General features: G+C 42.3%; 1 protein-coding gene across 6 annotated transcripts in view; it reads left to right on the top strand.

The window, feature by feature from the left end:
* The window catches only part of LOC122543379 (SWI/SNF complex subunit SMARCC2-like), a 159,216-nt gene that overhangs the window by 26,544 nt on the left and 116,432 nt on the right, over positions 1–16,240 (top strand). For all 6 annotated transcript variants that reach the window (XM_043682051.1, XM_043682054.1, XM_043682055.1 and 3 more), the window contains exons 4-7: positions 3,151–3,232; positions 3,344–3,436; positions 4,529–4,598; positions 14,420–14,489. In XM_043682051.1, coding sequence (XP_043537986.1) covers positions 3,151–3,232; positions 3,344–3,436; positions 4,529–4,598; positions 14,420–14,489 — 315 coding nt within the window. The remainder of the gene's footprint in view (positions 1–3,150; positions 3,233–3,343; positions 3,437–4,528; positions 4,599–14,419; positions 14,490–16,240) is intronic.

The raw sequence follows: 16,240 nt of genomic DNA on the forward strand, positions 1-16,240 counted from the left end.
TTAGTGCTAGAGGTCTGAATGGAGCAGAAGTTGTAAGGAGCATCTAGGAGGGATTTATACAGCAGTATGTAAATAGTCCAACTCAGGAAAGGGCCATACTGGACCTGGTGTTGAAGAATGAGTCCGGCCAGGTGGTTGAAGTTTCAGTAGGGCATTAATTTAGGAATAGCGATCACAATTCCATAAGTTTTAGAATACTCATGGACAAAGATGAGCATGGTCCTCAAGGAAGAGTGCTAAATTGGGGGAAGGCCAATGATACCAAAATTCAGCAGGAGCTGGGGAATATGGATTAGGAGCAGCTCTTGGAAGGTAAATCCACATTTGATATATGGGAGGCTTTTAAAGAGAGGTTGATTAGAGTGCAAGACAGACATGTCCTTGTGAAAATGAGGGATAGAAATGGCAAGATTAGGGAACCATGGGTGACAGATGAAGTTGTGAGACTCGCTAAGAGGAAAAAGGAAACATACATAAGGTCTAGGTGACTGAAAACAGATGAAGCTTTGGAAGAATATTGGGAAAGTAGGACCAATCTGAAATGAGGACTTAAGGGGGCTAAAAGGGGTCATGAAATATCTTTAGCAAAAAGGGTTAAGGAAAATCCCAAAGCCTTTCATTCGTAGATAAGGAGCAAGAGGGTAACTAGAGAAAGTGTTGGCCCACTCAAGGACAAAGGAGGAAAGTTATGCGTCGAGTCAGAGAAAATGGGTGAGATTCTTAATGAGTACTTTGCGTTGGTATTCACCGAGGAGAGGGACATGACAGATGTTAAGGTTAGGAATAGATGTTTGATCGCTCTCAGTCAAGTCGGCATAGGGAGGGAAGAAATGTTGGGTATTCTAAAAGGCATTAAGGTGGTCAAGTCTATCCCAGGTTACTGAAGTAAGCAAGAGAGGAAATAGATGGGACCTTAACAGATAGCTTTGCAGCATCCTTGAACACTGGTGAGGTCCCGGAGGACTGAAGAATTGCTAATGTTGCCCCCTTGTGTAAGAAGGGTAACAGGGATAATCCAGGTAATTATAGACCAGTGAGCCTGATGAGTCAATGGTAGGGAAGCTGCTGGAGAAGGTACTGAGGGATAGGACCTCTTTACATTTGGAAGAAAATGGGCTTATCAATGATAGGCAACATGGTTTTGTGTAGGGAAGGTCATGTCTTACCAACTTAATATAATTCTTTGAGGAACTGACAAAGTTGATTGATGAGGGAAGGGCTATAGATGTCACATTCATGGACTTCAGTGAGACATTTGATAATGTTCCCCATTGAAGACTGATGGAGAAAGTGAAGTCGCATGAGGTGTACTAGCTAGATGGATAGAGAACTGGCTGGGCAGCAGGAGACAGAGTTGTAGTGGAAGGGAGTTTCTCAAAATGGAGAACCGTGACCAGTCATGTTCCACAGAGATCCTTGATGGGACTATTGTTGTTTGTGATATACATAAATGATTTGGAGGAAGGTATAGGTGGTCTGATTAGCAAGTTTGTAGATGACACTAAGATTGGTGGAGGGGCAGATAGTGAAGGGGACTGTCAGAGAATGCAGCAGAATATAGATAGATTGGAGACTTGGGCAGAGAAATGGCAGATGGTGTACAATCCGGGCAAATGCAAGGTGATGCATTTTGGAAGATCCAATTCAAGAGCGAACTATACAGTAAATGGAAAAGCCCTGGGGAACATTGATGTGCAGAGAGATCTGGGTGTTCAGGTCCATTATACCCTGAAGGTGGCAACGCAGGTCGATAGAGTGGTCAGGATGGTTTCCTTCATCGGATGGGGTATTGAGTACAAGAGTTGGCAGGTCATGTTACAGTTGTATAGGACTTTGGTTCGGCCACAAGTGAAATACTGCGTACAATTCTGCTCGCCACATTACCAAAAGGATGTGGATGCTTTGGAGAGGGTGCAGAGGAGGGTCACCAGGATGTTCCCTGGTATGGAGGACACTAGCTGTGAAGAGAGGTTGAGTAGATTAGGATTATTTTCATTAGAAAGACAGAGGTTGAGGGGGGACCTGATTGAGGTCTACAAAATCATGAGAGGTACAGACAGGGTGGATAGCAAGAAGCTTTTTCCCAGAGTGGGGGACTCAGTTACTGGGGGTCATGAGTTCAAGGTGAGAGGGGAAAAGTTGAAGGGAGATATGTGTGGGGAGTGCTTTACGCTGAGGGTGGTGGGTGCCTGGAAAGTGTAGCCAGCGGAAGTGGTAGAGGCGGGCATGATAGCGTCACTTAAGATGTATCTAGACAGATACATGAATGGGCAGGGAGCAGAGGGACACCAATCCTTAGAAACTAGGTGACAGGTTTAGATAGAGGATCTGGATCAGCACAGGCTTGGAGGGCCGAAGGGCCTATTCCTGGGCTATAATTTTCTTTGTTCTAAAGTGGATATTCCAGAAGTGATGCAGCTGCTCAAACCACTAGGTTTTAAACAAAACAAACTTTAATTACACAAACAAAGGAGAACAGAATATAGAAGTAGCTTAACCTATCCAAAAACCCAACAGACTGTCCTGTATTGTTCCAAATGCTTGCACCAATCCCCATAAACACCCTTTGGCACAAAAGATAAAATCAAACACAGGGCTTTACAGGAGAGAGTGAAATGGCAGAGAGATTCAGCATGGAACACCCTCTTCCATGTATCTGTTTCTTGGACCAGCAGTCTCAAACTGACTGACTGCTTTCAGTGAACAGCCAAACTGCTAAAGGTCAAACCAGAGAAAAGCTGAGCTGGGAAAACTGGCAGCTCCCCTTTCATTGTACAGGTGTTTTTTTTTTAAATAACTTGAAAACCTTTTGCATGAGACAGTGTCAGTTAGCAATAATCAAACTGGCCCTAAAACTTAGACTTTTCAGAATTGCTGCTTTTATGATCTCTCTGGAAAAAAAGGCCAAGGACAGCATAACTTTGTTAAAGGAGCAGCATTGTACACTACATTGCACAGACCATTATCCCAACTATCTCATTGTATTAATACAAGCAGATCTCATTCCCTCTGAACTGTCCCAGGGATCACTGATGGGGAAATGTACTATGTGAAGTAATCCAGTGATGCGTGACAGATCTATTCTTCAAACATGCTCATACCATCCGTCTGATACTTTAACTCAATTAGACTTTCTAATTTGATTTTTAGGCGACGCTTTGATTTTCAGAACCCTTCCCGCATGGACCGCAATGTGGAAATGTTTATGACTATTGAAAAGACACTGGTTCAGGTAAGTTGAATATTACATGAAGAAGAATATATCTTTTGCCTGAAGTGAATTGTATATGTCAGGATTTTTTTCTTGAAAAACATTTTGAAGCATTCTTATATTATTTTGCAGAACAACTGTTTGTCTCGACCCAACATCTATATAAACTCAGATATAGAACCTAAGTTACTGAGTAAACTGAAAGACATCATTAAGAGGCACCAGGTATGTTTGTTTGATGACAGTTAAGTTGGAATTAGCCTGGTTGTAATATTGCAACACAAGTCTCCAGTTCAGTATTAGCAGGAAAAACTCTTAGTTTTTCTGGCTATTTCGATATTTCAAAATGTAGCACCCTTCACTCATCTCAAGTGAGCATGTGCATTCTTAATATTAGACATATGTATTTCCTGGGATCACTTTGAATTCCTCTTCACCAGTTTACAACGTGATTCCATTAGGTTTTGAGACTTTTAGCTTAGTTTTTCCCCTACTACATTATGCAGTCCTATCTTGCACTATGTTATCCCATGTTGGCAATGCTATATACTGGTCAAGCAAATGGCACAGAAGCATTTGATCACATTTCCCTTATGCCAGCCTATTTTAGCATAATTTAAGTCCCCCATTATTACTACTCTACTGCTACTGAAAATCTTTAGGTTGCCTGTAGATCTCACTGTTGATCATGTACTTGCTATTCAGTGGTTTGCCAATGTATTCCCAATAGAGTCACAGATCCTTGATCAGCTCAGTTCAGATAAGCTTTCCATGACCATTCATTGCCAGCCCATAAATGCACCGGAGTGGAAGTTGTAATGATGGTGGGTCACTTTTGAACCACTACTATGAGCATTCCAAGATCTTGATCTGCCAATAATAATGAAACACATTTTGGTGAGCTTTTTTTAATTTTGCTGCCTCTAAGTAATCTGGTGGATAGAAATGGTCCATGTTGCTTGTGACAGTAATAGTATCAGATCCCAAGGCTGCATTGAAAAGACTCAGTTGTGTAGTGCCATTAGTTCTCCAGGGCGAGCCCATCTGATTGTTCTTTCTTTCGTGCTCATGGACCATACTTAGCTCAGCTCATCTCCTGGATAATGACATACATAGTCCAGAATCCTGGATGCAAACTTCATCTGCCATTCCTTAGTGCTGCTTGTTGTATGGGCAGATTTATGTGTTCTTGCTTAAATATGCCTAGCCTTATTTCACTGGAGAGACATTTGGCTCTTTCTTTTCTGAAGTATTCTTTTTATTAAGCCATGACTATGTCTGTCTTTGTGCCTTAATTATTTAAATGCTTTTCAACAGGGTACTGTTACTGAGGACAAGTCAAATGCTTCACACGTTGTTTACCCTATTCCCGGCAGCACTGAAGAAGGTGAGTTTTGTGGTTCTCCGTTTTCTCAATCCAGTATATAGTCTTAGTTGCTTAGTCAAGTGAGTTCACTTTGTCATTCTGAACTGAGTGGTTACTTCTTAACATTTGGTTTTCAACTTGAGCAGATTTGTTGTTTGTAGTAGGTGTTGGTTTGGAATTCTGTTTTGTCCTGGGCCAGCTGAATTTGGAATTTCCAGTGTTCTTGAAATTATTTCCAGAATCATGAATCTTTTCCTACTCAAACATATGAAGTTATCCAGGAAAAATGTTCCCCAGTGACAATAGGCGCAATGAGTAAGGTTGCTGAGCATTAGGTTTATGAAGATTATGTGACTCAGGCTCTGATTTTTCCTCTGTTTATGTCTTTTGTTCTGCTTTTTCGGACAGGCATTCCTGAAATGTTTATGTTCCAGTCCTGAAGGTGATATGTGGAGTCTGGTAACTGGATACATTTCCAGAAGACTTAACAACTCATTTATATTCATAGTGCGACTGATGGAGTAATGGCGCTTGATTATCAGCTCTCTCTTTCTGTCACCATTCATAATAAAAACAGCATGGCTGACCAGTTCTCTTCACTATTCCAGTCATTCCAACATTAGTTTGGAAAAGGATCCAAGTTGAACTGGTCATTGCAATGCTGTGATCAGACCAACTGTTGACATTCAGTCTATATTCTGGAAGCCAGGAATCTTGGATTGAGTTACACATCTGTGTGTTAAAAGTCCAAAATCAACAGGAGGTTGGTGGCACCATAAAATAGTGTTTATTACAGTAAGGAGAAAGTGAGGTCTGCAGATGCTGGAGATCAGAGCTAAAAATGTGTTGCTGGAAAAGCGCAGCAGGTCAGGCAGCATCCAGGGAACAGGAGAATCGACGTTTCGGGATTCCTGAAGAAGGGCTTATGCCCGAAACGTCGATTCTCCTGTTCCCTGGATGCTGCCTGACCTGCTGCGCTTTATTACAGTAAGTCCTCACTTCACGTTGCAGTTGTAACTTTAAGTGAAAATTGATTTCCATAGGAATCCATGTTAAAGACAGAGTTACATTCCTGCAGACAGCTTTTTCTTTTGGGAAAAAATCTTTGTACAGATTCAAATAATGTCCTGTATGTGTATTCCTAGCTGAAATAACTTGAAACATAAAATTAATAACTAAATATAAAATCTGGGTAGTTAGCTACGTCAGGACATTTCTCAACAGAAAACAACGTGAAAACATTAAGTTGAAAAAGTGTACATTCCAAAGTACCTATATTCATAAATAAAATACCCTTTAAAATAAAGCCAGCCTCCAAAATAAAGAGGAAATGCAATATATATGTAATTACTAGACATAAATATTGAGTAAATTCTCTTGAAGTTTTAATTGGCCAGGCTGTATCTAATGGCAAAAGCTGGTCAGTGCAAGCAGAACAATTTACATTGACATATGTCTGCTGTGATTTGGAGGAGCCGGTGTTGGACTAGGGTGGGCAAAGTTAAAAATCACACAACACCATGTTATAATCCAACAGGTTTATTTGGAAGCACTAGCTTTCAAAGTACTGTTTCTTCATCTGGTGGTTGTGAAGCAGGACCATAAGACACATAATTTATCGCAAAAGATTCCAGTCTCATGCAGCTGGAATGATATATGGAATAAATCTAGATTTAAGTCTTTCATCTTTTAGAATGAGTTTGCTAGGTTCGGTCTGCTGCAAACTTAAACTGAAACTCGCAGTGTTAAAATTTTTGACTGTGTTGGTTTTATATTTTTGTCTTATTAAATTTAAATACAGGTTATCTCCATCTAAATGGAGACATTCCAATAACATTCCAATAAAAACAAAATACTGTAGATGCTGGGAATCTGAAACAAACAGAATGCTGAAGAAAGTTAGCGGGTCTGGCAGCATCTGTGGAGAGAGGAACAAAGTTAATGTATTAAAACAAGTATGACACCTCTTCTACAGAACTAGTTCCAAAGAAGAGTCATACCTGACTCAAAATATTACTGCTGATTTCCTTCAGCATTTTGTGTTTGTTTCAGTTCAACATTGTTCCCTACAGATTCCTGTGTGGCCTGCCTGCTCTCGAGAATTTTCACCATACTTTTGCTCGCCCTGAATTTCTATTCTTGCCCTCAGTTCCTCTTCACTGCGCATTCTTTATACTTCTGGTGTTGGCTTTTTCTGCTGCCAGCAGTTCCAAATTTATGATCAAATCTTGGGCTCCACACTGTAGCAGACATGTGTCAGTGTCAGTTGTTCTGTCTGCACCGACCAGCTTCTGCCATTAGATGGAGCCTGAATTTTTATTGATGACTTCAAATGAAAATGACCTGTACTTAAATCTAATAAGACAAAAATATAAAACCAATACAGTTAGAAATTCTGGATCTAACATCTGAGCTATATCATGTGTTAAAAATGTACATTACAGTTATTCAATTGGCTCATATTACTTCTAAATAAAATCAATATTTGATGCTTCCACCTTTCAGAAAATTGTGGTAGGGTTAGGGTTAGATTGATAGGATAATATCCTATCTAGAAACAACCAACCAGATCCTTGGTCCCTCCTCCTTTTGCTTATTGTGCTACCCTAACTTTGCTATACTCTTCCCCAAATCCCTCACCATGTCCCTTTGCCCTGACCAACCCACTCTATTACTTATTTCCGTCCTCTTAGCCTGCTGCACTATCTAGTGTCGCCTATTCTGGATTGATATGTTCCAAGGATTTTATATCATCTCCCATGCAAACGAACAGCCTCTTTTCCCCCATCTCCAACCACTCTTCAGAGAAACATGTGCAGTTTTTAATGCCACTAAGACTAATCACCTCACTGCTCACAGCAATGATGCAGGCTAGCTTTAACTGTAGTTATGAGGTTATGATTCTGGGTCCTCCATTGGTTTGTGATCTGTGTGGTTGCTAGCTGCATGCAACAACTTTATAATGCTCCCAAATTAGACACAAAGTTACTGCCTGCCTTTGAATCAGTGGATGTGAGTCAATCATGCATTGCAATCCTCACATCTGCTTTTGAGGTTATCAAATTTATCCCTCAAGCACTTTGCAGCTTTTGTATGAAAAATTACGTGAATAAAGATGTTACAAGTCACTTACCATCTGTTTTCAAGTCTTTGGGATAAAAGACCCAAAGAGTACAAGTCATGGTACAGAATGAGGACACACACTAAGGTAGGAGGCACAGACCCTTGGGTGTGAGTGCTAATAAGCCTCCCAGCAATGTGACTGTTATTACCTGGAGGAAGAATCCACTGGCAATGAGAACCAGTTCCCTCACTTCTTATCCTCCTACTCCAACAAAGTCTTTTAAAGGGTATAACAGCCTCCCTGAGGATGGCAAGATAACATAGTGGGCACTCTCCATTTCTTCCTTATCCATCCTGCACAACAGCACACCTGTCTGAAATGGGGTTTTTCACGATGTTGAGACAGCTCTCCTCATGCCAGTTACTTAGAAGCACAACTCTAAAATTCAGATGATCTTAACCTCCAGCTCAAAACTTTCATACCCCACATCTCTTAGTTCACCTTTCTCAAGTCACTTTGCACATACACCTAAATTGATACTATTCCCCTCATTAACTCTTCTTGCAGGAGAAGTCAGTGCAGCTTGTCCATCAGAGACCAGTGACTTGAGGGGCTATCTCCACTTTTAAATCCTTTTAAAAGTGAATGGGATTCAACTCTGCGTTTTCTGTGGGAGTTGAGAAAGTTGGTGGATTCTTGCTAGCACCAGGTGAGCAGCTGAGCTCTTAATTGGCTGCCATATAAAACAGACACATACGAATATCCAGCTGTTTCTCTGCTTTCTTAATCTCAGTGGGACAATTATTACCTCTTATTTAGCCTCTGTGCTTCTCTTCTGTAAATTCATCATAAGATGGGAAGGGTGGTCAAGGGAGTAGTAAGACGCTGAGGAAGGTATGGTGAGTTGATTGCAACAGTAACAAGGGAGAAGAGATAATACCAGCCCATCCAGCATTTCCAGCCCTACGTTAATGTGTATTAACCCTCGTTAACACCAAAACACCATAAGACATCGGAGCAGAAGTAGGCCATTCAGCCTATCACCTCTGCTGTACTATTCACTTAAATCATGGCTGAGATAGACAGATTTTTAATCAGTAAGGAAATCCAGGGTTATAGGAAAAAGGCAGGAAAGTGGTGTTGAAGATTATCGGATCACCCCCCCCAACTAATTTAAAGTTCTCTTCAAAGTTTGTGAAGCGGCAGAGACAAACCACTACAAATGCTGGAGGAAACATCACAGAAGCGCTTCACAAGAGTCTCCCAAGCACTGAGGATGTCACCTAGACAAGGGACGAAACGTCTGCAACACAAATTCCCAGCTCAGTGAACAGAACCACAATAAAGTTCTCTCTACAGCTGTTAGACACTGGTCCCAGAACAGGTCATGTGAAGCCCATCCCTACAGAACAGTTTTCTACCCCAGTGGTGGTGCCATCATCCAATGGACTGAAAGACATTCCTTCCGCACGAGTGTTTGAGCCATGTATTTAACTCATAGTGTCATTTAGCATGGACCCTTCAGTCCAACCTGTCCATACCGACCAGACATCCCAGTCTTGCTTAGTCCCATTTACCAGCATTTAGCCCATATCCCCCTCAACCTTTCCTATCCATGTACCCATCCAGATGCCTTTTAGATGTTGTAAGTGTATCCACCTCCACTTCCTCTGACAGATCATTCCGTACACAAACCACCCTCTGCATGAAAAAGTTGCTCCTTAGGTCCTCTTTAAATCTTTCCTCTCTCACCTTCAGCCTGTGCCCTCTAGTTTTGGACCCCCCCCCCACTCCCAACCTGGGAAAAAGACTGTGGCTATTCACCCTATTCATGTCCCTCATAATTTTATAAACTTCTGTAAGGTTTACCCCTCAGCATCCAACGCTCCAGGGGAAAGAAATCCCGGCGTATTCAGCCTGTCCATACAAGTCGAGCCCTCCAGTCCCAGCAACGTCCTTGTAAATCTCTTCTGAAGCCTTTCAAGTTCAGCAACATCTTTCCTATAGAAGGCTGACCAGAATTGTGTGTGGTATTCGAAAATACTCATCAATGATATACAACTAACTCCTTGACTTTATTTACTCTATGCCAGTTTGCTTGTGGCTCAGGTAGTAATCCAGAGATTATTACTTTGGAGATTCTGCTTTCTAATTTAGCTCCTAATTATTCAAAGGCTTTCAGCAGAACCTCTTTTCTCGTCCTACCAATGTTGCTACCACAGTGAATGACGGCGACTGGATCCCTCCCCTTCCTCTCCAGGTTCTACTGCAGCCTTAAGGAGATGTTCTTAACCCTGGTGCCTGGCAAGCAACACAGCTTTTGGGGCTCACGTTTATGGCTTCAAAGAACAGCATCTAACCCCTTAATTATTACTGTTTGCTACCACTACTACATTCCTATTTCTTCTCTCACTTGAATGGCTCCTTGTACTAAGGTGCTGTGGTCAGTTTACTCATCCTCTCTTCAGTCCCCACTCTCATCTGTGCAGCTTGCAAGAACCTCATAACCACTGGACAACTGCAAGGGCTGAAGCTCCTGATTTTTAACCCCCTAAATGTTCAAGATGGTGCCGCAGTAGCAGGACTGAGCCCAGGGCTCGTCCACTCCCATCTGCTTTCTTTCACTTTTCTTTCTTCTTTTTGCTTTTGCTCTTTTTTTTCCTTTTCTTTAAAGCCTGGAGAATAGCAGGTGAAGGGGGAGGCCTCCTGCAGCAGTAGCGCCAAGTCGAGCCAGACACTGCTCCACCCCAACTTCGGGTCTCCCAGCAAGTGAGAAGCAGGTCCAGGACTGACTCTCCCAGCCCAAACTCGCAGGCTGAGCTGAGGCTCCGGGTCCATGCCTAGGCCCAAGATGCATGAAGGAGCCGTAGCGTTGGCAAAAGGGATGGAGGACCCCATCGACCTATGGCAGGTAGAAGCATCTGGAGGAGTGATGGATGAGGAACAGTAGGTACGGAACCCGTGCATTCCCAGGCCTGTGGCTCCAGTTCAGATGTGGTAATTGCAATTGTGAGGCCCAAGATGCATGAAGGAGACGTAGCGTTGGCAAAAGGGATGGAGGACCCCATTGACCTATGGCAGGTAGAAGCATCTGGAGGAGTGATGGATGAGGAACAGTAGGTATGGAACCCGTGCATTCCCAGGACTGTGGCTCCAGTTCAGATGTGGTAATTGCAATTGTGACAGTGGCGGAGGCCTGTAACTGAGACCCCAGAGCCCGTTTCAGAGATTCTGGCTGATGTCAACCAGCAACTGGTGGAGCAGCAGATGAGGAACAAGCAGAAGAGTGAAAGATGAATTCTATTGCAGTAAGTTTTTCAAGATGGCGCTGGAACATGGCGACACTTCACGTATAACACGTGAAAAAACACTTATCACTAATTATTATGTGCATGTGGCAATATGTCTTAAGTCCTATCTGACTCGCACACAGTCACACCATCCTCTCTCTGATCCCAGATTAATTTTGAATGACCCAGTCTCAAGGGTGTGACCACTGTCTGGACGTAGCCCAATGTCTGCATTTCAGACTCTGGTTCCTCAACTATGATCCAAAGTTCCTCAAGCTGCAGACAGGTGTATTAGCTCTAGGTCATATTCGTGTCCGTTAGCTCCCACATATTGAATTAGCAACAAATCGCCCATCTTGTCATCACTATCATATTTGATTTAATTTATAAATAAATTACTAATGATGTTTTGATTTTATGAAAAGAAATAAGTCATGTGTATCAACCTTGTACTTCAGTTATTTTTAAGAGAAGAAGAAAAACGCTAGAGACCTAAACACAGACTGAAGAACTGAGTTTTATTTTAAAACCTGGATATGTTCACTAATCCTGCTGACCAATCAGTTTCTTTCCCTGTACTCTCATCACACTGTGGTTTCTAACTCAGTTGCTGTCTCACTGCAAGTCAGCTCTTGAACCACACCTTTTATCCCCTCCCACTTTCCTCTTGCTCTGGAGAGTTTGGTGCACCAAATTTCCACTTTGAGCCAGATTTCCAACAGTATACTCACTCGGCCTTTGCCTCACTCTTCTGAGGTCTCACACTGACCGTGTTCCTTTCTAACAATACCAGCACTATGCTCCAGACGTGTGACCTGTAGTGGTTCCCTAGCCAGAGGAAGCTGCTGTGTTTCAAGGATCATCTGAGTTCCACAAACCTTTGATACAGCATTTGAGGAAAAAGTCATCTGTCATGATCCAGACCCCCAGTTACACTGGGAAGAGCTCAAGAGTAGGTGATAGAAGGGCATGTGTAAGTAACCAAGGGAAGTACAGTGTTAAGAAACACCAGGGTATTTGTCTGCTATTATTACATGAAAAGGAATTGTCCACTAACCGTATTGCATATACTTATTCATGGAGGTGACAGTCATGAAGGAACGTATGGATTTATGTACTGCAGCTGATTTATTATACAAGCTGACGTTGAATTGTAGTTAAGGAAGATAGTTTCTTTGGCACTGGTTGTAGATTGGCCACAGAGGGGATCAGAATGCTTTGTAAAAAGTGGGTGGTGTTACACAGAAGTGAAGACTGTGGAGGTAATCTGTGTTGGGATAGCCCTTGTAGCAATCACCAAGGACTGCTGAGAGCAGTGGTGATTCTGCTGATCTGCCAACTGTAACAACCAAAGGTTTGAAGTTGTGATGGGTCTAATGATTCTGGGCAGGCAACCTGGAGGATACTGCAGCATTCAGTCTGACCTCTTCAGGCATTGAAAATGTGTTTTCACACACAAAACGTTTCATCAATGAACACCTCATTGTGATTCCTCTCTGTTAATGTTTGGGCCACTCTATCTGGAATCATTATCCATCGGAGCAAGGATTATAAACTTTGCCATCCAGAAGTAATCCTTTGACATTATTTTCAATGGAAGTTAGAGTTGAAATTACAAAGTTTGAACTGCAGGAATTGTTGTCATTGAGTTTTCAGGACATTGAGGAAACGGAAGCTTATCCGTTCACCATGGTTGTGTGTGTGCTGTGGGCACCTTCAATTCAATGTAGATGCTGTTGATCACATCCTGTACCTTGTTTGGCAAAATGGGAAAATCATTGAGCAGAGTACTGTCCTGGTGTTCATTGATAAGTCAGTCCCTGTGACTGCCTGATGTTACCCTCTGCCTCAGGATCTGAGGATAGAGATCATCTTTACAACCAAAGAGAAAACAATACGGCCAGCTGCTTTAACCTCAGGCTATCTTGTAGCTGGTCAGTTACACTGCTGTCCCCTTTGCTGTTGTGCACTCTACTTAATGTAGGATTTTTCAGGAAAATCCTGATTTTGCCTGTGCTGCTTGGGAGATCTTGTGATGCTTCCCTGCATCTGGGCCAGATGCTCTGGATTCAAATCCCACCTTTGGACTTACGGGCCATTGAAATTGTGTCATAGCACAATTCAAACAGGTTGATCTGTAAATCCTACTGATAAACCTATGGCAGGCAGTAAGAGCAGGAGAGTATCCTGGTCTCCCAGAACCATGTGGGAGCTGGAGCGTAACAACCTCTTCACGTCATAGACTCCACACATAGGACCTTGCCATCAGCAAGCGTCATCCTCATTCTGAGGGACTATCTGTCTCTCTATTGCATATCCTAGGAAGAGGTGGTGTCCCTGATGAGTTACATTGTATTTAAGTAGTAACTGACTCTGCTGCATCTCATGAGGCTCCACTCCCCCCCCCTTCCTCCTGAGTATCAACAACAAACCTAAGTCTTTGGGGTAAGGCAGGGGCATTTCATTATAACATTCATGAGACAACAAGATGTACAAGTTCAATTATGTTCTTTTAAATATTTAATTTTCTTTGTGTTGCCCTGGGGTTTATAAATTTCAGAATAAGGGACCTTGTTGGCTGACAACCCAACTGCGAATGATAGGGCAAAGGAGTGGAGTGAGTAAGCAGACAGAGCCTGAGAAATAAAGTTCATAGAAAACTTGTAGGGTTTGGGGTTACAGAGATGAGAGAAACAACATCATAAATGATGAGCATTTCAAACTGTGATGCTGGAGGAGCAGGGCCAGGACATGTCAATAAATTTCAGTGACCAGGACTTGATGGAAAATGGGATTTGGGGAGCAGAGTTTTTTTAAAAACTCATTCATGGGATGTGGGCATTGCTGGTTAGGGCAGCATTTATTGCCTATCCCTAATTACCCAGAGGACAGTTAAGAGTCAACCACATTGCTGTGGGCCTGGAATACCATGCAGACTAGATCAGATAAGAATTGTTGGAAATGAGACAGATTATCAGGGAGGTAGGTGTGGAGATGGGGGCAGAGATTTGCAAGGTCTGCAGAGGTTGAATTGAGTTTCAGTGAAGAAGTTTATGGCACTTTTGAAAGGAGACCTTGCAAGGCCTTCCTTGTAAGTACAAGTTCTTAAATAAAAGGAGATATTTACATAACCAACGAGTGAAGACAGGAAGATTGGTGCTAACCAATTTAGTGGCATTTACGATAACAAATTTCTCATTGATTTTCCTTCAGAGCTTGCTGTTCCTCTGCCATGTTTGCTGCTCACAACTAAGCATGGGTGAGAACTAGCCTGTGGTTCATGGAACGGCTCCTCACCAATTCTGAATTCTGCTTACAGTAACAATTTTCCCTAGTCACACCCATCCCGATTGGATTTTCTCAGATATTTTGGTGCCTTCTAGAGGTGAATGCACTCCTGAGTATTTTGAGCCCTGAAATAAAACGTGCCTTTTTTTTGGACAGATTAAATGTTAGTCATAGTCTCTAACATGTCAATTCTCTTCCAGAAGAGTGGGTGCGGCCAATAATGAAGCGAGAGAAGCAGGTCCTCCTACATTGGGGTTATTGTCCTGACAGGTAAGTATCTAGCTTTCAGTTGCATGTTAGATTAAAGTAGCCATGTCTATGCTACAGAAAAAGTTTGGAGGAAAAGTTAGTACAGTTTACCTTAGCTCAGTTATATAATCAGAGACTATTAATACAGTGACACAGGGAGAGCATTCATCTATTGAGTCTTCGCTAGCAATTGGTAGAGAGTAAATAAGATTACAGAGATGATTGCTTGATTGAAAGACTGGTATGGTAGAAGTGAGTTCCAGTTCATGGAGCACTGGTGCCAATGCTTGGGAAAGTGGTTACTAGTGGTGTGCCACAAGGGTCTGTTTTGGGACCACTGCTGTTTGTCATTTTTATAAATGACTTAGACGCAGGCATAGGTGGATGGATTAGTAAATTTGCAGACGACACTAAAGTCGGTGGAGTAGTGGACAGTTTGGAAGAATGTTACAGGTTGCAGGGGGACTTGGATAAACTGCTGAATTGGGCTGAGAAGTGGCAAATGGAGTTCAATGCAGCTAAGTGTGAGGTGATGCACTTTGGGAAGAAAAACAGGAAGGCAGAGTACTGGGTCGATGGAAAGATTCTTGGTAGTGTGGATGTGCAGAGGGATCTTGGAGTCCATGTACATAGATCCCTGAAAGTTGCCACCCAGGTGGATAGTGCTGTTAAGAAGGCAAACGGTGTGTTAGGTTTCATTCGTAGAGGGATTGAGTTCCGGAGCCACAATATTATGCTGCAACTAGATAAAACGCTGGTGCGGCCACACTTGGAATATTATGTACAATTCTGGTCCCCATATTTCGGGAAGGATGTGGAAGCATTGGAAAAGGTGCAGAGGAGATTTACCAGGATATTGCGTGGTGTGGAGGGAAGATCTTATGAGGAAAGGCTGAGAGACTTGAACCTGTTCTCATTGGCAAGAAGAAGGCTTAGAGGGGATTTGATAGAGACATACAAGATGATCAGAGGATTAGATAGGGTAGACAGTGAAAGTCTTTTTCCGAGGATGATGATGTCAGCGTGTACAAGGGGGCATAACTACAAATTGAGAGGTGATAGATTTAAGACAGATGTCAGAGGCAGGTTCTTTACGCAGAGAGTGGTAAGGGCATGGAATGCCCTACCTCCTAATGTAGTCAACTCAACCACATTAGGGAGGTTTAAACAATCTTTGGATAAACACGTGGATGATTTTGGAATAGTGTAGGGGGACGAGCTGAGAATAGTTCACAGGTCGGCACAACATCGAGGGCTGAAGGGCCTGTTCTGCGATGTATTGTTCTATGTTCTAGAGTGGGATCTGTACCAGTGGGGTGGTCTATACCTGAACTGTGATGGGGCTGGTATTCTTGCGAACCACATAACTAGGGAAGTAGAGTGGAATTTAAACTCAATAGTGGAGGCAAAGACCCAAATTTGGGAAGTTGTGAATTAAAGTGTGGGGGAAATGCAACAGGTAAAGGAATTAATGTGGGAAATGATAAGCAGACAATGACAGGAAGGGACAAGAGAATGCAGATCCAAGAGCAGATCAACAGATAAAGACTAAAGATAAAAAGGGCAAAACTTAAGATAGGAAAAGTTTCCTCGTATTTAAAAAAAGAAAGGACTTAACAAAGTAAGTATTAATCCTATAAAAAAATTAGTCTGGAGAATTAGTAATCTGCCAATGGTTTTAATTTTCCAAATACCTAATGTAACTTTTTTTTCCAAAAAGGGAAGACGTGTGTACTGTAGACTTAAAAACGTTAAGTGTTCAGGGATTGAAA

This window comes from Chiloscyllium plagiosum, chromosome 43 (genome assembly GCF_004010195.1).
Source record: "Chiloscyllium plagiosum isolate BGI_BamShark_2017 chromosome 43, ASM401019v2, whole genome shotgun sequence".
In the NCBI taxonomy this organism is placed as follows: Eukaryota; Metazoa; Chordata; class Chondrichthyes; order Orectolobiformes; family Hemiscylliidae; genus Chiloscyllium; species Chiloscyllium plagiosum.